This window comes from Pteropus medius, unplaced genomic scaffold, assembly GCF_902729225.1.
Source record: "Pteropus medius unplaced genomic scaffold, Ma_sr-lr_union100, whole genome shotgun sequence".
In the NCBI taxonomy this organism is placed as follows: Eukaryota; Metazoa; Chordata; class Mammalia; order Chiroptera; family Pteropodidae; genus Pteropus; species Pteropus medius.
Genome location: NW_024349801.1, coordinates 5988566 through 6010842, shown reverse-complemented (window position 1 = coordinate 6010842; position 22277 = coordinate 5988566). Strand labels below are relative to the sequence as shown.

General features: G+C 53.7%; 2 protein-coding genes across 7 annotated transcripts in view; one reads left to right on the top strand and one right to left on the bottom strand.

The window, feature by feature from the left end:
- The window catches only part of NECAB2 (N-terminal EF-hand calcium binding protein 2), a 30551-nt gene extending 18492 nt beyond the window's left edge, over positions 1 to 12059 (top strand). For 3 of the 6 annotated variants that reach the window (XM_039888795.1, XM_039888793.1, XM_039888797.1), the window contains exons 6-13: positions 516 to 652; positions 3180 to 3304; positions 3487 to 3557; positions 6519 to 6572; positions 7197 to 7309; positions 10022 to 10099; positions 10694 to 10785; positions 11497 to 12059. In XM_039888795.1, coding sequence (XP_039744729.1) covers positions 516 to 652; positions 3180 to 3304; positions 3487 to 3557; positions 6519 to 6572; positions 7197 to 7309; positions 10022 to 10099; positions 10694 to 10785; positions 11497 to 11525 — 699 coding nt within the window. In that variant the 3' untranslated portion in view covers positions 11526 to 12059. The remainder of the gene's footprint in view (positions 1 to 515; positions 653 to 3179; positions 3305 to 3486; positions 3558 to 6518; positions 6573 to 7196; positions 7310 to 10021; positions 10100 to 10693; positions 10786 to 11496) is intronic. The other 3 variants (XM_039888794.1, XM_039888798.1, XM_039888796.1) reach the window with 3 other exon arrangements.
- Positions 12060 to 18199: 6140 nt separating this feature from the next.
- The window catches only part of SLC38A8 (solute carrier family 38 member 8), a 19842-nt gene continuing 15764 nt past the window's right edge, over positions 18200 to 22277 (bottom strand). Inside the window, exons 8-11 of the mRNA XM_039888519.1 lie at positions 21655 to 21802; positions 21023 to 21231; positions 19699 to 19750; positions 18200 to 18324 (exon numbers count right to left, since the gene is read on the bottom strand). Coding sequence (XP_039744453.1) covers positions 18231 to 18324; positions 19699 to 19750; positions 21023 to 21231; positions 21655 to 21802 — 503 coding nt within the window. The 3' untranslated portion in view covers positions 18200 to 18230. The remainder of the gene's footprint in view (positions 18325 to 19698; positions 19751 to 21022; positions 21232 to 21654; positions 21803 to 22277) is intronic.

Sequence of the window (22277 nt, the reverse complement as noted above, 5' to 3'; positions counted from 1 at the left end):
ATCATCACCGTCATCACCATCATCACTGCCATCTTCAGCACTTCATCACCACCATCATATCATCACTATAAGTACCATCACCACTGTCATCACCATCTTCACCACCACCATCATCACCACTGTCACGACCACCATATTCACTCTCATCTTTATCATAGCAACCACTGTTTATTGATTATTTGCTATGTGACAGGCACTGTGCTGAGCATTTTATATGTATTTTATCATTTAATCCTCACGATGACCTTGTAAGGTAGATATGGCAGTGACTTCTGGTATGGCCATAGAGATCACTTAAGTGTTGAAGCCAAGATTCAAACCTTGGTCTCTGAGTCCACAGCCCCCACCTTGATCCAGGAGCTTTATAGCCTCCAAGATGCAGAAGGCAGTGGAATGGGGTCCCCTCTTCCCACTGCAAGGCAAAGACACCAACTCCAGGTGTCTGTCCCCCCAGTTCTGGGCTAGATCTATACTCAGCCCCTTTCCCCTTCGTTCCCCTTCCCTTTCCTCCACAGGTATACGAGAGCGGGAGCAATGTGGACCAGTTCGTGACCCGCTTTCTCCTGAAGGAGACAGCCAACCAGATCCAGTCGCTGCTGAGCTCCGTGGAGAGTGCAGTGGAGGCCATTGAAGAGCAGACCAGCCAGATCCGGTGTGTCCAGGGGACCTTGCATGGTCACATGGGGGTATGCCACACACCCGCACGTGCCAACTTGCCGCTCGGTCGGGACATTTGTGTACTTGAGAGCTGGGTGACCTTGAGCAAGCTGCTGCACCTTTCCGCACCTCTATTTCCTGAACTGTAAAATGGGGACGATTATCTACCTATCTACCTCAGTGATTGTGAGGATTGAATGAGATCATCCGTGGTTAGAAGAATACCCTGTGTGCATGAACTACACACATACAATGCATACATACGTACATACATACAGGTACGACTGTCTCCGAATCAGTTTTCCCACGTCCCCTCTCACGTTATTGTTTACCAAAGACTATTCTATTACTTGACTCATTTTTGAAAACTGGAAATAAATTTAGGAAACTGTATGTGGTTACCATACATGGAGTAACTGTAAAACTAAGCACCTGTTGTTGCCTACGGCCAGGTGGGATCCCGAAGCCTGCTCCCTCTTTGTTAGGGACGGGGAGGGGAGATCATAGAGAAGCATCGAAGACAGAGTAGCACCAAAGCAGACTTTCTCAGGGGGATCGATTGAAGCAGAAGTGAAATAGAGTGATTTTCTCACCATGTTATATAGTAGTATTTAAGGCCTCGTTTGCGTGTCCTTGGAGCCATGGGAAAGTGTCTGGAGTCCCCCCACTTTGCTGGGGGACGCAGTGAGCCTGGTCTCTAGAGGGGAGCAGTCCTCCTGGCTCGGTGCCAGTTCCGGAGGGCATCACGAGCCCTCTCATTTACTGCCCCAAGTTGAGACAAACTCTCCTTTGCCTGTTCTTTCTAGAACAGCTGATGTGCCTGGCATAAAGGGGAAATAAAGAAATGCAGATAGATGGGAGCAAGAGCCCGCTGTCTGGGCCTGAGCATTACTGAGCCTTGAATTTGTGTTTGTGGTTGCAGGTTTCCCAGACAGAGGCCTGGCACGGCAGGGCATTGGTTGCTGTGGGGTGAGGCTTTGCGTGTGTATTTTAGTTGTCAAGGGGCTGGTCTTAGTCAGATGTGATTGCAAAGCTGCTCAATGATACTGTTCCCAAAAACGGTTCGTTCTGAACACCTGCAGCCCAAATCACCTGGGAAATGCAGATCTCTGGGCCCCAGGCTGTGTTTGCTGGATTAGGATCCCTGGGAGCTGAGCCCAGAGCTTTGCATCCATGCCCAGTGTTGCGATTCTGAGGGTCCTCAAAATTAACAGCCATAGCTCTGGAAGTTGACGCTGAGATTTCCTTCCTTTTCTGTCACTATCTTGATTAAAAAGTTGCTGTTTTTATCCTGCCATAGAACAGATAAGACTGCTACATGATTCTCATAGCTGATTTCCGGCACTTTGCCAGTTCCATCACGTGTCAGCCATTACACCTGTCTGCCCCCACGTTGGGACCTTACTTTGGGACGCTGGTGGTAGGGGTAGCACATGGTGGTGGGGAGACAAGTCTGTTCCACCTGTACTCCCACCTCAAACCACCCCAAATCTCACCTATTTTGGCTCCCGGCTGCGAGTCCCCTTATGCCATCCTGTTTCCCAGTCCTGAGAATGTGCCACCTGCTGAGGGCCACATCCAATTTGCTGCTGATGTGTAGAGCCTCCAGGATTGACACCTCAAAGACTCCGCCAGCCTTTCCAGCACTGCGGGGGAGTCAGTTTGCCCTTTTGCACAGGGGAGAGGCTTACGAGCTGTCAGGTTCACGAATTCTAGAACACACCAGGGCAGTGCTGCCCAAAGGCGGAGGTCTGGGGGCCGTGCACGTGGGAGTGTGCATGTGTTGTGTGTGGACGCACATGTTGGCACATGTTTTATGCCTGTGCGGAGTTTCCCAGCGTCTCTGCACGCGGCTGTTCAGACATTCACCGAGCATTGGTTGGGACCCGCCTGTTGTGCCAGGCACAGTGCTTGGTGAGCCGTGAGTGCCCGTCAGTACGCTGGGCACGTGTGGGCATGACAGTGTACGTCAGTCGGGGGTATGAGGACTGGAGACGGGGCCTGGTCCCTCTCTCTAGGGCTGGCTGAGGTCAAGATCACAGATTTCACTGTCCTGTTATATGCCTACTCTTAACTGTATCTTAGCTCCATTTTTCAGAGAAGGTACAAACCAAGGTCCCCCACCCCCACCCCAAAGGGTACCGGGCACCACATTGGCTCCTAATGAGGCAGGCAGGGAGGAGTAGTGGAAGCTGTGAGCCTTAGGGAGTGGGGTGAGGGGCCTGGAATTGAACCTCTGGGGAACAGGGCCTGGGGCTGTGGAGTCCTAGAATGGGGCTGGGTTCACGTCCCAACGTGGTGGCCCTGCTAGCTGCACAGCCTTGGCCACCTCACCTGTCTGTGGGCCTCGTTTCCTCCTCTGAAAAAGAGGCCACATGGCCTAGTCCACAGGGATGGGTGCCACAGGGTAAGCGGCACATTTCATCCCACAGTGAGTGTTTAAGGTTTTAAAGCTGTAACGGTGATCAGGGCCCTACAGCTTCCCCCTCATAGTTTATGTGTTTCCCCCACCCACACTGCAGACAGAACCACAGCACACCTGGCCATGGTGTGGTGGAGACATGGTATGGAAGCCCCACTCCCTCCTACGTCCCCAACCACAAGCTCATGGCCACGGAACAGGAGAAGAGCCTGCCTTCTGGTGAGAGTACGTGGTGGCCGGGATGGGGGTCACGGGGTGGGGATCCCGGAGGAATTCTGACAGTGGCCCAGAAGGGACCTGGGCCTCCAAGGGGACTGGAAATAGGAGGACGGTGGGGGGCAGGTCTTGGCCCCTGGGGAGGCTTGGCCCTGGCCACCATCTCTGTCCCTCTTTCTCACTCACCTCAGACCCCAGGAAGGAGGGCCTGGAAGCGCAGGTCAGTCGTCTGGCAGAGCTAATAGGACGGCTGGAAAACAAGGTAAGGTTTGAGCCCCCGCCTCTGTCCCTCCACTCTCCTCAGCCCCCAGGGAGGGCAGAGTTAGGCCCGGAGTTTGAGGCGGAAGTCAGGAAGCCTTGGAAAGGCATCGCCCAGTGGATGGTGGAAGTGGAGAACAGGAGATAGATCCCGAAACTATGTCCATTGTACAGGCCCAAGGAGAGGTGCCTGGGGGAAGAAGGAGCCACAGAGGGGTGAGTGGGCATCTCCAGGAGTAAATAGTAGCCAGCAGGGTCATGGATGGCAAGGGCACAGAGCTTCAAGGAGGCTTTAAGGGTAGCCTGGGCAGGCGGAGCCCGGACGCAGCATGGTGGTGAGGAAGGTTAGTGACGTCCCAGGAAAGACCAATAACAACCTGAGTGACCAGCGGCATGCAGTCTTTTAAATACAACCTGGCGTATCCACAGGTAAGAGAAAACGACCCAGCCTTTACAGAATCATGTTTGCAGAGAATGTTCCATGACTCAGTAGGTACTCACAATATGGCTATATCAGTTTCCCAGGGCTGCCGTCCCCACGTGCCACAGGCTGGGGGCTCGAAGAACAGGCATTTATTCTCTCACAGCTCAAGGCTAGAAGTCTGAGATCAGGTCGTGGGCTGCGCTGCTTTCTTCTGAGAACCCTGTCCTTGGCTTGTAGGCTGCCTCCTTCCCGTGTCCTCACTTGGTGGTCCCTCTGTGTGTGTCTCTGTTCTAATCTCCTCTTAGAAGGACACCTGTCATATTGGATCAGGGCCTGCCTATGTCACCTCATTTTAACTCAGATACCTCTTCAAAGGCCCTATCTCCAAATATAGCCACATTCTGCAGTACTGGGAATTGAACTTTCGATTTGGGGAAGACACGTAACAGTTCAGCCCATAACGATGACCATTTCTTGGAAGAAAGGGAACAGGTTGCCTTAAAGTTTACCCATGGGCTCAGGTATCAGACTGGCCCATCCTGGCTAATCCACTTAACAGCTGTGTGACCTCGCTCCAGTGACTTACCCTCTCTGAGCCTCAGATTCCTCCTCTAACGATAGAGAAAATAATCAAAATAGTACCCCTCATAGGGTTGTTATGAGGAGTAAATAAAATGATGCCTTAATGGCTTAGCACAGAGCCTGCCGTGTAGTTAGCATCTAACACTAGCACTGTTAGCAATTATTAAACATTCTGGTGCCCAGACCTACGCAGATACACACATCATATCCATATACCTAAGTAAACCAAGATAGCAGGTAGCTCAGAGCCCTGAATTTCTTACATCTTTTGTAAAAAAGACAACAAAAAAAAGTACTTTGATGGGTTTGAGGTTAGTTCTCAGGGCTTCGTGGGGGCAGGGGGAGATCAAGGCAGAACTTTGGAGTGGAGTAGGAGGCGGCAGCAATCCCACCTGCAGGGCTGAGGCCGAGGTGGGATCCCACCCCACCCTTCCGCCATTTAGAGCTGGCTGCTGGGTGGGATCAGCTCCCGGAGACCCTATGGCCTGGTTGTCATAACAACTACACAGGCGCCTCCAGAGGGAGGCTCTTTGAAGTTTATTTTTAGTGCCTCAGTCGCCTTAACAACCGGCTGGCTGGAAACCAGGGAGCACCTAGGCGTCCTGGAGACAGGGCGGGGCCCACCTCACTGGCCTCTGATTGGCCCAGGGTACAACCAGGACCCGCCCTCTGGGCCAACCTGAGCCATTCCTGGGCCTGGAGGATGGAGCATGGGGAGGCTAGGCTGGGGGAGGGAAGGGCAGGTGCGGGTGCCACCGTGCCTCTTCCATCCTCATCCCCAGGTGGCCCTGCTGGCCTGGAGAAGCCAAGGGAACCAGTCGCAGCCCCTGCCCTCGGAGCTCACCTACGCCTACACTGTTGTAAAACAGTGGAACAGTCTTCCCTCTGGCAGGCACACCTTGGCTACCTACAAAGCTGTTTACGCAGTGCGCCCCCCGGAAAAGTCAGAACCCGCTCTAGGACCAGCTGAGTAGGGTCCAGTGCAAAATGAGCGTGCAGGGCCTCTTGTTCAAACATTATTAAGAATTTCAAGATGCTGACAGCACTGATCACAGGCCTACACACCTGCTGCTGTTTTCCTTAAAAACCAGCCAATACGCTCATAAGGAGGAAAGACCTCACCAAAGACACAGGCTGTCCTCGGGCGGTGGACAGGGAGGTGCCCAAGTTAAAGGAAGGAGAATCGTGATTCTGTGTGACGGGAGGCGAGAGGCTCAGCACTTAACCAACTTTCGTGGCCTTCGAAGCCCAGGGTTCTCTCCTGTGAAATAGTGGCCACCGAGCATCTGTGAGATTCTGGTTCGCTTTCAGGGCACCGGCATGAGGTGGTGAGCAGCACAGGGTTCCCGCTCTCTGGAACTTCCAGTGGGGTAGCACCTACCTCAGGTTTCCGAAAAGTTGGATATATTTATAAAGCATTGAGCCAAGGCCAGTGAGAACAGACCACCCCTCATTCAGACCATTCGATTCAGGGGGCATCTAGGCTTGAAATTGGGGGTGATTTGTAAATTGATGGGGACTCTCAGGGCTGTTGCTAGCAGTTGTAGCAAAAACCAGCATCCCAGACTCAGGATCCCTGAGTCCCCGTCACTGCCTCTCCCAAGAATCCCACCCCCTAGCAAAGTTGGAGCCTCCTTCGTGTCCTTCTGCAGTAGGTTTGCTTGGCCTCTGTGGCTCCCAGTGCTCCCAGATGTCAGGGCCAGAAGGGATCACTGCCGCTTCCTACGGTTGGTCTCCCAGCCTGGCTTCCTGGCTCCCCTCTGAGCCAGCACTGTGCATGGAGGGTAGACTGAGTCCTGTCCAGCGAGGCCTGGCGCCTGGGAGCTCCCACTAGCCTGGGGGACTCCAGAGACCCTGGGACCTTGGGGTGGAGAAGCTCGAGCTCTGTGGTGGCCCTGGACGCCTCCCTGACAGAGGTGGCCTTCGTCTCCAGCATCACTTTGTGCTTTGCTGTTTCAGACCCTCTGGTTTGATCTGCAGCAGCGCCTCTCAGACGAAGAAGGCACCAACATGGTGAGGGCCCCCTCTCCCAAGGCCTCTCTCTTCTTCTCCTGTGGCCTCATCCCTGCTTGAGCCAGGACTCAAGATGCAGGTGGCTTGATGGCCCTGTCCCCAGGGACCGCTGTGAAGAGATGCAGTCCCAGCACTGGTCACCCACTCCTTCTAGGGATATTCTTCAAGACACCAGGGCTGTGATCAAAAAGTTTGACTTGGCACAAAGGGTGATGATGTCTGACACTAATTCAATCAGAAACAAATTTTGCTGGTCACTGTTTCGCGGTGTCTGACCTGGATGCCTTGCAGGCAGCTCCGGACATCCAAAGAGGCTTCTTAAACTCCCCTGTCTGTGTTTCAGCATTTGTGGGACTACTTCCTGCATTTGGTATTCTAACTTCTAGTTCTTTTTTAGCCAGTTTTCATCTGTAAAACTGAAAAATGTGCATTTTGGATTTTTTTGGTTTTATTTTGACCAAATTGTCCTGTCCTCTGTGAAGGGATGTCTGGGGAGGCTGGGTCTTGAACTGTGCCCCTGGGGTTGAAAGGTCCTGCCGGGGAGGGGGTGCGTCAGGGACCCCGAGGGGCGGCTGGTTGCCAGGCCCGCAGGCACCCATGCTCGCTCACCCTGTGGCCCCACAGTACCTGCAGCTGGTCCGGCAGGAGATGGCCGTGTGCCCTGAGCAGCTGAGCGAGTTCCTGGACTCTTTGCGACAGTACCTGCGGGGTACCGCGGGAGCCCCGAACTGCTTCCAGTGAGTAAGCCTCAGGGCTGGGCAGGGTGGTGGCAGAGAGCTCTGCCTGGGGGTAGAGGACTGGGCAGGACCAGCCTCACCCCTGAGAACAACCCATACCCCAGGGAGCCACACAGCAAGGTGGCTGTTGAGAGTGGGGTTCAAGTCCCAGCTCAGGCTCTTCTCCACTGCGCAGATGTGGTGAGTGACTTCACGTCTCGGACCTCAGCTTACTCAGCTGGAGAGCAGGACCACTGCTTGGACCCATTCCCTGGGGTCTTTGGAGGCGTCGATGGAATAATAGATGTGAAGGGCTTAAACCAGTGCCTGGCGCACAGTCAGTGTTTGCTCGGTGTCAGCTGCTACTCCTACTGTGTGGCTGCCCCTCAGCGGCCTCACCCTGCATTGCTCCTTGGCAGAGCCGAGCCAGGTGGCCATGGCCACATCTGAGTGAGCGGCAAAAGACAACAGCCCTTGCACTTGTGGGGAGTGGTCCCAGAGGGCTGATGGCACGAGCCTCCAGACCCTCTCCCCTCCCTGTCTCAGGCCCACTCATCCGTGCCCAGGACAGTAACTGTCGTCTCCGACATTCTCTGCCTCGATTCTCTCCCTGTCCAGTTTGCTTTTACCCCCTTGAGAGCACGTGTGCCTTTACCCTGCTTTGGGGGGGGCCTCCTCGGGGCCAGGCCCTGGGGATACAGCCATGAATCGAGTGGCTGCTCTTCCTGAACATTTATTCTAGGTGGTGGGAGAGGGACAGGCAGAATGATTCTGAATGGTGACGGGTGCTGTGAGGCCAGGAAGAAGCGTCCTGCAAGAGACGGGCTTTGGGGAGGGGCCGCGTGTGCACTGAGGCCCGATTGCTGAGTGTCCGGACCGCAGAATCTGCGGAAGGGCAGTCTGGGCAGGGATCAGCTGATGCCAAGGCCTCGAGGGTGGCGAGAGTGCCATGTTTGAGTAAAGGGAGCTGCTGGTGCGACTGGACAGAGTGATGAGGGAGGCGAGGGCCAGAGGTGGCGGGCAGGACCCACCTCCCTCTGCCCAGCTCGTTTGGAGAAGTGGCTCATACTGGAGAGGCACGAGTGAGACATGGTCCAGTCTCCTTTGTGTGCAGAAGAGATGGGTGGGGAGCAAGGTGCAGCAGGGTGGCCAGGGAGAGGCCCCGTGGTCACCCAGGGAGGGGGCTTGGCCTTGATGTGACAATGGTAGAGCTGGGATCTGTTTGGGAGTACGGTTGATCGGACCTGCCAATGGCTGGGAGCAGGGGGTGTGGAAAGAGGAGGCAAGGCGGAATCTGAGATTCTCTGGCTTCAGAAACTTGAGAGAGGCTGGTGCCGTGTACTGAGCTAGAGGAGTTGGGAAGGTCAGGCCGTTTGGGCCACATTGAATTTGAGATGCCATTGTAGGAGCATGGAGATCCTGGGAGTGGTAGGCGTGCAGATGGCACTGAAAGCCACAGAAGCAGTGTGCTCACGGCAGGGGAGTGAGGCAGGTCAAAGGGGGCTGGCTGGGTGGGTGGGGTACAGCCGTGAGGGCCCAGCTGCCCCTCCTCTGTCCACAGGCAGCACACAGTAGGGGTCCACACTCTGTGTCCTCCCTATACCGCAAGCCTGCTTGATTGCAACCCTGCCTGGTGCCCGTGCAGAGGCACCCCCCCCAAAAAAACAATCAGTTCATCACATCGTCAGCTGAGCAAATGCAATCACTATGATTGCTTTCATCTCGCTGCAGTAACCAACCTTAGATGCACCAAATTGCTCTGATGACCTTTGTCTGTCATAGAGAAAAGCCCCATACACAGCGCCTTCTGAATCTGGCGAAGGGCCATGGTTCTATCTGATTAGTGGGTGGCACACATCCCCAATCCTCTCATCGAATTACGAGCCTGTAGCTAGCTCCACGTGTAATTTTAGCTGGGGCATAATGAACTAATGGTACTACTAGGGGCCTTGTTTCCTGGCTTCTTTCCTGAGTGGCAAAACCTAGAATTGCCTGTAATTATACAGCAGACGCTACCCATGACAGAATTCTCCTCGAGAACATTCACGGATTCTCTTCTGCTGAGCGTGTAAAAAAAAGTGGCCAGGAGAGCAGGCAAGAGTCCAGACGGGGCAGTGTTAGAGACCATGCAATCTTGGAGGTCTGCCACATTCTTGGAAGCGTCCCCGGGCCAGGTAGCACCCGTCCTATTTAAAATGAGTGGCCTGCCACTGTCACACAGGTAATGCAGGAGTGACCTGGTGTCTGACCTGCACGACTGACCCAGGACAGGGCCCTCCCTCAGCCTCCGTTGTGCTAATTCTCACAGGATTGTTTTCAGGGTTAAATGAGGCAAAGATTATGAAGAGAACGTGGCAGGAGGAAATGAATATTAAGCCTTTAAGATGACATTTCATTCTAATTCATTCAACAAACTCGTATTGGCCCCTAGCTGGGGTCAGGTCTTACTCTGGGTGGTGGGTGCTGAACAGATCCAACTAGATGGCTGGTCCCACAGACTCTGGCTCGTTCTGATCAGAAAAGCAGCAGCATTATGGAGCGTGGCCTTGGGGAGGTGACAAGCTGGCTGCCCCAGCTTCTGCCAGGCTTGCATTTACCAGGGTCTTACAGTATCCTGTAGACTGGTGAGGACGCTAGGTTCATTTAAGGGCAGGGAGCACGGTTCCAGGGGGAACAGGCCCATGGATGGCCCACACTAGTCCACTGACTCTGGCCTCCCCTCCCCGCTTGTAGCATCGCCGCCATGAGGCTGTCGGATGGCTTCACCTTCGTGGTCTACGAGTTCTGGGAGACGGAGGAGGAATGGAAGAGGTAAGCACAGCCGTGTCCTCTGGCACTGGCCCACAGCAGCTGGTTAGGTGATGCAAGGTGGGGCTGCCCTGGCCCCCCAGCACCTTTCCTTGTCCTGGATATCCTGCCAGGGGTTATAGGGGGAAGACAATAATGAGCACAGGTTCCAGCCACATCCACCACCAGAATGTTGGCCTCATTGGCTAATGCGTGCCCTTCAGCCAGTGGGAGGCAGCATTTCGACATGGAGTGTGACCCCCCTCGTCCCACTCAGCTGGGCTCTGAATGCAGGTTCCCGGCCCTGGGCTCTGAGGCCAAGGCCACTACTGTTTGAAAACTGCTGCCCCAAGGGATTGTAATGCAGGAGTAAGTTATTAAGTATACTCACTGGGAGGCAAGAAACAGGCTGTTCCTTTCCCCAAACCTGCCACTCACTCTCCAGGGGCCCCTTCTTACCTTTACATTATGGCTCTGAGCCCCAAGATTGGCTGACTGGTGTTTAAGCCCTCGTCCCAGGCAGAGCCAGGATTAGAATTACAGCCCGAGCCCCTGCCCAAAGCCTTTCCTAACCACCCAGGGGCCTCAAGGGCTCACCAGCATCCTCTTGGGTTGTAGGCACCTGCAGAGCCCCGTGTGCAAGGCATTCCGGCATGTCAAGGTGGACACGCTGAGCCAGCCTGAGGCCCTCTCCAGGATCTCGGTGCCAGGTAGAGGGAGGAGCGGGGGAGGAGGGCCTGGAATGGCGATGGGGGATGCCACCAGTCCTTGGTTCCCCCAGGAGCAGTAGCCCTCTCCAAACAGATGGCAGATTCAAAGGAAGAGCAAGACCCACATCTTCCCATGACTCTTTATTCTGCTCCCTTAGCTGCCAGGCATTATATTCCACAAGTGGCACCTAGTTTTGGTGCCAGGTGTATAGAGGTGGGGAGACCAAGGGCAAGAACATCGGAGTAGCCGCAAAATGGAAGGACAGGGCCACAGACAAGAACAAGGCGGAGTCACTGGGGAGGTGGGCCTGTGCCAGAGGCTGAGAAAACGTCCCCCAGGGCAGGCCTACAGTGGTACCCCCACCCACAGCCCGACCGACATCACGTGATTCACCAGAAACGTGATTCGCCAGCAGGACAAGCAGCAAGCACCTCGCACCCCACAAAAGGGTCCAAAGCCTTGCTTTTGTGCCACCCCCTCTGCCACGTGCAGGCCAGCGCCAGCCTGGCACCCAGAGTTGGCAGCAGATGAATGAGGGGATGTGGCTGCAGGTGGTGCTCTCCTGCCCTGGGCAGCTGTAGTCCAAGGGTGCAGGAGAGGGGAAGCCTGCGCTGCCCTCGCTGCAGCCCCCGTGGGACACAGAGAAGGGGCTGCCCATTCCTGACAGTCTTCTCTGCTTAATGTGTGTCTCTCTCCCACCCCCTCATTAGCTGCCTGGTGCACAGTGGGCCGAGACTGAGCAGCTCCCCGATGCCCCATGGATGAGCCTGGCACCCTGTCCTCTCTTCTTATAAAATCACCCCCTCTTTTCTAGAAACTTTGGTACATGAGCTGTCTTTTCAATATACTTCCAAATAAGAATGTATTTTCCCGCTGTTTGAAGTGAAGGCAAACCCACCTCCCTGGCATCCCCCACAACCCTCACCCTTGTTGGCAGAGCAGCGTCTGAGCTGCTGAGGCCCTGCTGAAGCCAGAGGCCTGCGGTGACGGGGAGGCTTCCCAGATCAGCACCCCTCCTCCTCACCCCACTGGCATGCCCAGCCCCCCACCACACTGGCCTACTCTGGCCTCAGCAAGACTCACCCCTCCACCGGCCGCCACCTCCCTCTCCTCCACTCCTGGTCAACATTTTTCTCCCCAATAGGAGCCAAGACCCTGTAGTGCCCAACCTAGGCCAAGTGTCCATGGCAGTAGAGCCCACATAGCCAGTGTCATACGAGGCAAACAGCCGTTGCTGGGACAGGCACCAAATAAACTCTGGTTGGGACCGGCAGCGTGCTGTGTGTTTATTTCCTGTTTTCTAGTTGGTAACAGCTGGAGGAGTGAAACCTTCAGGGCACATGGGGCCCTGGGCCCCTTATTAGTCATGACACCTGGACCACATTGCCCAGAGCCTTAGCTTTCTTATTTATAAAATGGAGGTGCTAACCATGAGGTACGTCTTTTGACAAATAAGTTTGTGGCTATTGCAAAATTCAGGGATCCCCAGGACCACCTAATTCACTAGAAGGATTCACAGAACTCAGCGAAGCATTATAGTCATGATCGCAGATTATGGCAGCAAAAGGATAAACTAAAATCAGAAAAAGGGAGGAGGTGCATGTGGCAGGAAAGACCAGACATAGACCTGACACTTGTCCCCGCCCCGTGGAATCATGCAGACAGCACCTATTTCTCCTGGCACTAATGGGTGACATTATGCATAGAGTATTGCCAACCAGGACACCCACCAGAGCCTCAATGATCAGAGCTTTCATTGAGGGTCAGTGATATAGATGTGGCTGACCTTGACTTCTAGCCCCTCTGAAATCAGGCCAATATCCCATCGCTCAAGGCCCCAGGTAAACAAAGACACTCATATCAGGCAGGACATGCCAAGGTCCGAGAGGTCACCTTCCAGACGCTGAGTGCAAAGGCCAGACCTCTGGGCACTGTTGGTCCTCCCCTGCATATTTGTCAATGAGTTCTTTCAACAAGACGGGAGACCCAGACCCTGGACTTGAAATAACATTTAAGTCCTGTTCTGGAACCTTTGTGATGTCCCCACTCCTATTCCACTGTCCTGGTTAACAGGAAAGACATCATACACAAAAGTCTCAAAAGATAAGGAAGGAGACAGCCACGGTCCCTCTCCTAAGACGGGACAGGTGGGGGACGGCTACCAGGAGCAGCCAAGGCCTGGGGAGGAGGGAGAGAGGAGACAGGCCTGAAACAAGGCAGCAGCGGTCCCGGGCCAGTGGGAACCACGGGGAGGCAGCACCAAAGATGAGCATCTTTCTGCCTCCTGCCCCGAGCCTGGAGCCACCAGCCTGCGAGATGGGGTCGTTATTAAAGCCATCACATTGGGCAAGGTCTCTGCCCACACTGTCCTGCCTCCTCCGGCTGCCTGGAACCTTGACACCCATGTTCCTCAAGGCAGTTCCACCCTCCTGCATTGGGTCCTGCCACCTCCCAGCCACCTCCTCATAGGGTTTGATGCCAGCTGCTCATGCAAAACCAATGAAACACAACGTGGGCTTATAAGAGAGTAAAATGCAGATTCAGGCCCCAGCTGTGCACCTCTCAGCTGCATGTCCTTGTAACCACCCTCTCAGAGACTATTTCTCATCTGTAAAGTAGAAAGAAGACCCCCTACTTTGTGGATCAAGAACCACCTTGTTCGTGAGAATACAACTTAACTGGGGCCTGCTGGTGGCATCAGCAAGCATAACAGCCACCCCCAAACCGCCCCACCCCAAAGCTGGCACCGTTCCAATCAGCTCAGCTATTTAAAAATAATATTCTCAGGGAGCTGAGGCTCTTTGGGGTGCAACCGAAGAACCCTATCAGCTGGGCATGTGACACTCCTGCCACACATCACACCCGCTTGCCCGAGCTCTCCCCACACTGTAGCATCTCTGCTGACTGCAGCCTACAAGCACTTAGAGCCTTTTCAATTCTGAGTGGGTGGGAACGGGCTCTGAAGAGAACAAATTTCAACCCTAAAAGGTATAAGAGCTCCCATTTAATTTACACTTCAGTTCCAGGCACAGAGTCAGGCACTTGGCAGGCACTGTCTCCCTCAGTGCTGCCTATGTCATCCTGTGATCAGCAGGTGGGGAGAGGGAGACACAGAGAGGGCAAATAAGTCACCAGAGGTCAAACAGCACGTGGCCTCACCTATATCCAAACCCAGAGCTACTTGCCCCCAATCCTATGCCCTGAGCACCACACCACACAGCATGGACACATGGAGAGACCAGCTCCAGATCAATATGTTACGATCCCAGTTTCCTCAAACAATTAAAGACCCAGCAATTCCACTCCTGGGTATATCCATATGTCCTATGCCCACAAGAATCGAAAAGGTACATTTAAGCAAATACTTGTGCACGAATGTTCATAGCAGCACTATTTTCAAGAGCTAAAAGGTGGAAACAACCCAAACGTCCGTCGGTGGATGAATGGACAGATAAAATGTGCTCTATATGTACAATGGAATATTATTTGGCCATAAAAAAGGAATGAAGCACAAAGCACTGATACACACTATGACACGGATGACTCTTGAAAACATTCCAAGTGGAAGAAGCCAATCACAAAGGACCACCTATGTATAATCATTCATACAAAATATCTAGAATAGTTAAATATGTAGAAACAAAGATGCTTGGTTGCTAGGGGCCGGGGGAAGAGGGAGTGACTGCTCATGGGATGTGGCTTCCTTTTGGGGTGACAAAAATGTTTTGGAACTAGATGGAGGTAGTGGTTACATGACACTGTGAGTGTACTACATGTCACTGAATGGTACACTTTTAAATGGTTAATTTTGTTACATGAATTTTACCTCAATTAACAAAATATCTTAATCGACTCACCTGCCCATACAGAGAAGTTCACCATTTGCATTCAGTGACCAGCCTGCATCCTTGCCATGTCCTGGTCAGAATCCAAACTGTCCTCGGGAGGCATGCTCGGGCAATCCTGTGTGAGAAGCGGGCACCTCCGTAGGCACTGGGACCAGCACTAGGGCTGGTGTCCCTGTGCAGTTACTTGGGGGCACCCGAGCCAGTGGAAAGTTGCTTCCCCAGGATACTCAGAGCCCCTTGCAGCCCATGCTGCTTAGAGCAGAACAAGCCACTTAGAATACGAAGTGTCACTTGGTACCATTCACAGCTGTTCTGAGATACACAAGTCTTTACACTTAAGCACAGGTATCACCATTGTCCAGGAACCTGTGACAGGCCAAGTTCTGTGCCACGGGCTTTGCAGGTAAATCTCAGCTCGTCCTCATGGCTATCCTGGGAGGGAGGGGCTGTTCTCAGCTTTGCGTTAGAGGAAAATGAAGAGGACCTAAACCATAGTTCCGGAAGGAAGAAGGGAAGAGGGTGGCTACTGACCTAGGACTGAGGAAGGATGCTGAGGCTAAGAAAAGCACTAATTTTTTTCTGTGTTAGCAACCTGAGGACAAAGGGCTGTTCAGAAGGACGACAGGCCTGGCCAAGGTCACACAGCTGGTAAGTGGCAGGCAGTAGGCTCGGACCCAAAGCCCATGCTTAAAGTCCAAGGATAACACTTCAGCCCTTCCTTCATTTAGCTGCTGTCAAAAACTTGAGGATGCCACTTAGTATTGGAGCAGGGCAGTCCAAGGGAGAGCTTGTACCTTCCTTTACTAGGTCGGACATCAGAGGATGACATCCTGGCCTGAATTGCTTTGGCTGCATTATGTCCTTGCATTATAGTGGTGATTTGAGGCTCATTCCTATAAGGATGACATCTGTACCTGTCATAGATCAAGATGGAAACTATCGATCCCAGTGGTGATATTTGTCACCCTTTAAAGAGCTCCACTTAGTGCCTTCTTAGCACTTAGTGCTTCCACTTCCTTTTTGGTGTACTATTCTGCTTTGGGGTGAGCCCTAGTATCCTATTTCCCTTTTTTTCTTGGCTGCCAGGAAGCTCAGTGTTTACTTACTACCAACCTAGGTTTTCTAGAAATAAAACTATTGCTTGGGTCTCCCACTAGCTGCTGTAGATACATTATCACCTTTAATCCTCACAGGAAGCCCACATCACAGCATACATAAGCCTGCTTCATTTGCTGGTAGAGAAACCAGTTCTTAGAAGAAGTTTATAAATGTCTCAAATCTTCAGATAGCAAATGGCAGAGCCAGTGTTTAAAACCAATAGTCTGACACCAAAGCCAATCCATACACTGCCTGCTTTTCTGGCACAACCCTTATTCCATCATGCTTTGTTCTTATCTATGACTCTCTGTGAATGGTCCCAGCATAGTCCCCGCCCTTCTGGCCAGTGCCACAATGCTTTTAGGAAGCACACAGGGTATGCTTCCTAATAAATGACTGACTATCCATTCTCGCTGCTAGATCTGGGATGACAAATGCTCCATTGAAGCAATTCTGCTCCAGTACATGTCCTTGTCTGGGACGACATCATGACCACTGAACACAGGATGTGGCAGGTCAAGGTGGGCTTGGTCAGAGAGCACACGGAGAAGAGTCCTGTGTCCCCCTCCCTGGGTCAGCTCTACACCTGCAGCCACAAGTTCCCACCTCCAGCGGCAGCCAGGGCGGAGGAGGGCCCAGGGTCCATCCCTGCCCCCGGGTTGGGCGCACCAGTTCCCACCCCCTTTGCCACTCAAAGAGTGGGATGTGGAGGGGAAAGGAAAATGGACGAGGGAATTTAACCCAAAGTTGGTCCCTACCTCCACTCTGTACCTCTCAGGACAAGCAGCCTTGACTTTTCCAAGCCTCAGTTGACTCACCTTTGTAAAATGGACAAGCTTGAAAACATCGTGCTAAGTCAAAGGAGCCAGACACGAAAGGCCACACAGTGTATGAGTCCATTTATGTGAACTCTCCGGGAGAGGCGCATCCATAGAGGCGGAAAGCAGATTCATGGTTGCGGGCTCTGGGGGAGGGGGTGGAGAGTGACTGCTAATGGGCTCGGGATTTCTTTGGGGGTGATGTACTGGATTTAGATGTTGGTGACAGCTTCATAACTCTGTGCATCGATTAATACCCACTAAATTACACACTTTAAGAGGGTGAATTTCATGGTATGTGAATTATATCTTTTAAAAAATGCAGGTGGACAGGCTGGACAAAAACAAACAAACAAACAAAAAAACCAGTTCTGTCACCACCGACTTCACATAGTCCTATACACATTATACAACAGAACAAATAGAACCTACCCAGAGGGAGGTGACCTCGAACGTCAGCCCAGGCTCGGGCACCGCTGGCTTTGATCAGACATCCCAAGGCAGGCGGAGAGTGGCACGAATCTAGCAACCTCCAGGACATGCCCGGCCTGCGTAGGGTCCGTGCCAGCGAGCACAGCGACACGGGGGAGCAGCTGGGCCCCTGTCTGCCTCCCCACCTTCGCCCCACCCTGTACACTTTCCCCTCCCTCAGCCAGAAGGCAGACACTCGGGCCCCTGACCCTCCGCTGCAGCTGTAACTCCTCACCCAAAGACTGGGGTGGGGCCAGGAGGGAATTACAGAGCGAACAGTCCACCTGGCCTCCAGGCTCTTCAGGTCCAGCGAGTAAAAGGGAAAGGGGGCTCTCCTTGGGGTACCCCCATTGGAGGTGGGCCAAGGTTGTGTGGCCAGTTCTAGGCATATATCTCCTTGGTCATTTCCTGGTCAAGAGTGTCATTCCCTGTGCCCTGGCCCGGGGACAAGCCTGAATCCACCTGCATCCCCAGTGGACAGCCCCTGAAATCCCCTTCTGGGCTCCCATCCGCTGCATACTGCCCTCGCCCCATGTCTCTGATCCTGGCGCCCCAAAGCAGGGCTCTCTGGGACTCAACCCCACCTGTCATGAGTGGAATTGTGTACCCTAGAAATATTCAGCAGAATGTGAATGTCACCATATTTGGAAACAGGATCTTTGCAGACCCTAATTAAGTCATTTAAGACGAGGTCATTTTGAATTGAGCTGAGCCCTAAACCAATGACTCGCGAACTTTTAAGAAGAGGGAAATTTGGATACAGACACACAGGGAAGACAGCCATGTAGAGATGAAAGCAGAGACTGGAATGATGAGTCTGTCGGCCAAGGAGCACCAAGGATTGCCAGCAACCCCGGGAGCTGAAAGAAGCAGGGTCCTTCCCCGGAGCCTTCAGAGGGAGCCTGGCCCTGCTGATACCTCGACCTCTGACTTGAGCCTCCAAGACTATGAGAGAATACATTTCTGCTGTTTTAAGCCACCAGTTGGTGTCATTTGTTATGGCAGCCCCAGCACTCTCCTCCCCATTGCACCAGAAACCCTTTGAGGCAGAGGCCTCAGTGAGCGGCCTGTGAAGACAGTAGGTATTGGTTTTCTAGCATCTTTATATATAATAGAATTACACTGGTTCACAGCTGGATCCAGGCAGCCGTCCCAGGGTGGCCTGTGGATGCCATGGAGGCCCCATCCTGCTCAGGCATGGGCCACCCCTCAGAAGAGTTCCAAGACAGCTGCCACCGTGCTCTGCCCGAAGATGAAGGTGCCCACGAGCACGGACACCACTCCCCAGACCTCCAAGCAGCACCTGCCAAGTCAACAAATCTATGTCAACACACAGTTTTCTGGAGTTTTACACAGATAAGCCAAGCACACACAGAAAACATTATTTGAAGCCCAGTAGTGTCATCAATGTGGAAAAAATTCAGAGCCTCCTTCGTGACCTGATAGGTTTCAAGTCAGGGAGAATAAAGTACCCAAGGCAATTTTTAAAAAGCCTCTCATTCTATCTGATATTTTATAACCTCATTCCTCCCCAGTATTTTATCAAAGCCAAAGAAATGGGGGGAGAGAGACACTGGCTTCAAATTCCCTTCCCTCTTGCTCTTTTCCCTTTTGGGGTAAAGGGAGGAAGCCCCCCAGAAAATGAGGAAGGAGAAGAAAGCCCTAAGTCACTCATGATCAGAACAGCAACGAGGAGACGAGTACGCGGGCGGCAGAGGTGGCTGAAATTGGCGGCCACGTCTGCGAGCTTCATGGTGTAACCAGGAGAGATGGCACAGACCATGAGACATGATAATAAGATCCCTACAAAACGGCAGGGCTGCCAGAGATATTTCTGGCCCTGTTAATGAAGGCCGCAAGGATCCGTTGTCATGGAAAGACCATCTCTAGTCAAGCAGCATCTCAGAGCGCAACTCGGTGCCACGAACACCCACCCATCTGTCGCGGGAGAGCGAGGTGAGTGCGACCAGAAGCTGCAGTGCTCCTCAGAGCAGCTCTGAGGGAGCAGCAGGCCCTAAGGCAGTTCCAGAATTAAAAATATCTTGAAAGCCCGTCAGCAAAACTGTTGTGAGTTTGGATCAAGGCACAAAACAAAAGCAGCAGGACTTCAAAGAAAGCTCCAGAGAATGAACCATGGAGGGGGCCCCCAGACAATTGGGGTCCAGCTCTCAGCCCCAGGCAGGCTTACAGACATCCAGAAAAACTCTTCTCAACCCAGCAGGGACCCAAGCGGAGGCTGCTGCTTTGGGAAAACCAAGCTTGGGCTCAATGTGACTGGAGAGAAGAGACAGAGGCACTGGCCTGCAGGTGAGACCCAAGTCCATGGCCACTGTAACTCCAGAGCTTCTGTACTGGGCTGAATGGTGGTCCCCAGAATTCACGTCTACCAGGAATCTGTGAATGTGACTTTATTTGCAAACAGGGTCTTTGTCGGGAAGACCTTAAATCCACATAAAGCTCCAATCACAGATCACACCCCTCAGAGTGGAAGGGAGGGCCCTGCACAGGCTGAAAGATCAAACGCCCCGCTGTCGCTGGCCTGGGTTCGAGTTCTGGCTCAGACCCTCTTTCTGGGTGGACGTGGCTGCACCCCTGTGGCCAGCCATTTTCTCATCTGCACCATTCCCGTCCTCCTCACTCCGGGGCCAAGTTGCCACCCTCCTTTGGAGATGCTTACTTAAATCGTGGCCCTATGGGCTCGGTGCTGATGGCACAGATGAGACACAGACCTGCAAAAGAGACAGGGGGTCACTCCACCCACTTTGTCGTCAAACTCAAAGCAGCCCTGAGCTTGTGAGAGCTCAGGCATCACCCAGCAGTCCCCAGAGACCCGAGGGGCCAGCAAGACCTTTGCCCAAAATGGCCCCCTGGCTTGCCCTGCTTGTGACAAGGCACAGTACGGTGGCTAAGGGCCCCACTGTGGGGTCCCAGCTCAGCATCTCCCTAACACCTCGACCTTTCCAAGCCTGAGTCTTTCAATGACAATGACAACGCACCGGGGTCTCTGTGATGAGATGTTCGGGGCCAGACTTGGGCCTGACGTCTGGGATACATTCAACAACTGGTAGCTGCCGTTGTTACCTTTTCCTTTCTTTTTTATTTTTCTATTTTTTAACAGTTCTGCTGGGCTTGGAAGCCGGGGAGCTTTGCCTAAAACTCCCATGGCATCGCCCCTTTCCCAAATCTGTCCCAGCTGGTCCTTCCCAGGACCCAAGACCTAGGCACTGAGCCTAACTTAACGTCTGTTTCAGAACCCAAGGAAGCATGACTGAACCAGCAGCCCAGGACCGGGAGGCCAAGGGAGGAGGCTGTCTGACCTCAGCACGGCCATGTGAAAGCGCTTCCCAGAGCCAGGGGCAGAGCAGAGCTGGGGTGTCTGCCCTGAGCTCCAGCGGCCCCTCCAGAGCTCTTGTTCCGGGCACACCCACTAGCCTTGGCCTCTGGCTTTCCCAGTCCGGGATGACCCTCAGGCCATTTGGACCGGAACATCTCATTGCTCATTAACGTTGAGAAGATTTCCTAACAAACCAACCATCAGGGAAACCGTGTTTGCTCCTGGGTCAGGGGACAAAGTGGGAGGAGGACGTTCATGCGGTGCCTCTGAACCACATGAATCTCACGTAATTGAAAACATTTTTAAAAAGTAAACAAAACCCTGCAGTGAGCAGTAGCAGTGGGAGGTGGGCAACGCTGAGAGGCTGATTCTGCTACACACTCGCTGTGTCACCCAGGAGGCCTCTGGGCCTCGGTCCTCTCATCTGCAGGATGGGATGCTAATGGAGCTCCACCGGGCGCGTCCATCGAAGGCCACTGAGACGTTTAACAAGGGAAGGTCTATAAAGCCCCCAGCCCCTGCCTGCCTCAGTAAACAGGGCTGGGAGCCATCCTACTTATGTGGGGGCTCCTACCCTCCCGAGCCTTGACCCCCAACATGGGTACTCCCTGCAGAGGGGTGGGGGGAAGGATGAGCAGGCGAGAGGCCGGGGAAGCGGGAGCCTCACCTGGGAAGATGAAGATGAAGAAGGAGCTGATGCCGCCGATGATGCCGATGATCTCACTAAGGTCTGGCAGGAGCAGGGCCATAGCGAGCGTCATGGCGACCCACAGGACGGTCAGTGACATCCGGACCCCCAGGCCCGAGGGGTCGGCCAGGGCCCTGGGCACACACACCTGGCAGCAGCTCCTCCTCCAGAAATCTTGCATCACTGACCTGGAGGCACACACACACTCCCAGGGGCTCCAGCCCCGCGCCCGCCTACCTACCATCGGAGGCCCCCTAGTCCCCTCTCCATTGCCCCGCACACCTGGCAGGCTCCGTACCACCCCAGGAGCTTATTTCCTGGGGACTGTGGCAGCTCTCAGGTGGGTCAGTCCATGTCAGGCAGCTGACAGTGAGGGGCCAGTGACTCAGTGGGTGGTCAAGGGTAGGCTGGGAGCCAGGCTTCAGTCCTGACACTACCAGCTGGGTGATGCTGGGCCAGTCACCTAACTCCCTCCCCCGTTTCCTTCTCTATGACACAGAGGTGACTGTAGTCCTCAAAATTCACCAGCTGGCAGTGCTGGGTACGCGCCATAAATCACAGTAAATGTCGGTGCCCTGCGCTGGGCGCTGTCCCCAGCGAGCCAGGCTCACCTCCCCAGGAAGAGCACGATGGGGTAGACGGTCACGATGGAGACGGCGAAGAGGACTCGGGCGACGATGATGACTCCATCGTTGCCTGGGTAGGACATCAAGATGTCCGCAGAAACATCTGTCCGGAAGGTCAGGAAGCCGTAAAGGCCTGGGAGGTGGAGAGGGCGGAAGCCAGGAGAGCTGGTGAGAAAGTGCCGTGCCCACCCCAACTCTGACACCCTGGCGGCGCCTGCCTCCCGCCGCCTCTCAGGTTTCTCTAGGAGCTGATGGAAGGTTCTGGAACAGGTCCCCATTCCGCCACTTCCCAAGGCTTTCCTGTCCTCAGCCTATGTGATACGCTGTTCTTCTGACTCAAATCTCCCGCTGGGCAAAACTCTTTCATCCTTCCTTCACATAGCTCAGTGTGCTGGCGTGAGCGGCCCGTTTGCAGAATGGGCATTTACTGACGCACACAGTGCCCTGAAAACCGTGTTGATGCCTTCCATGCCCTGTCCATCCCATGCCTATGGCACCTTAAGAAGGCAGCCAGGGCCTTCTGAGCCACGCTTCTCTTGCTCAGGCCCGCTTCCACATCTGGAAGTGTACTTTCCCTTCTAATAAAGCTTTTCTTTTCTACTGCAAAA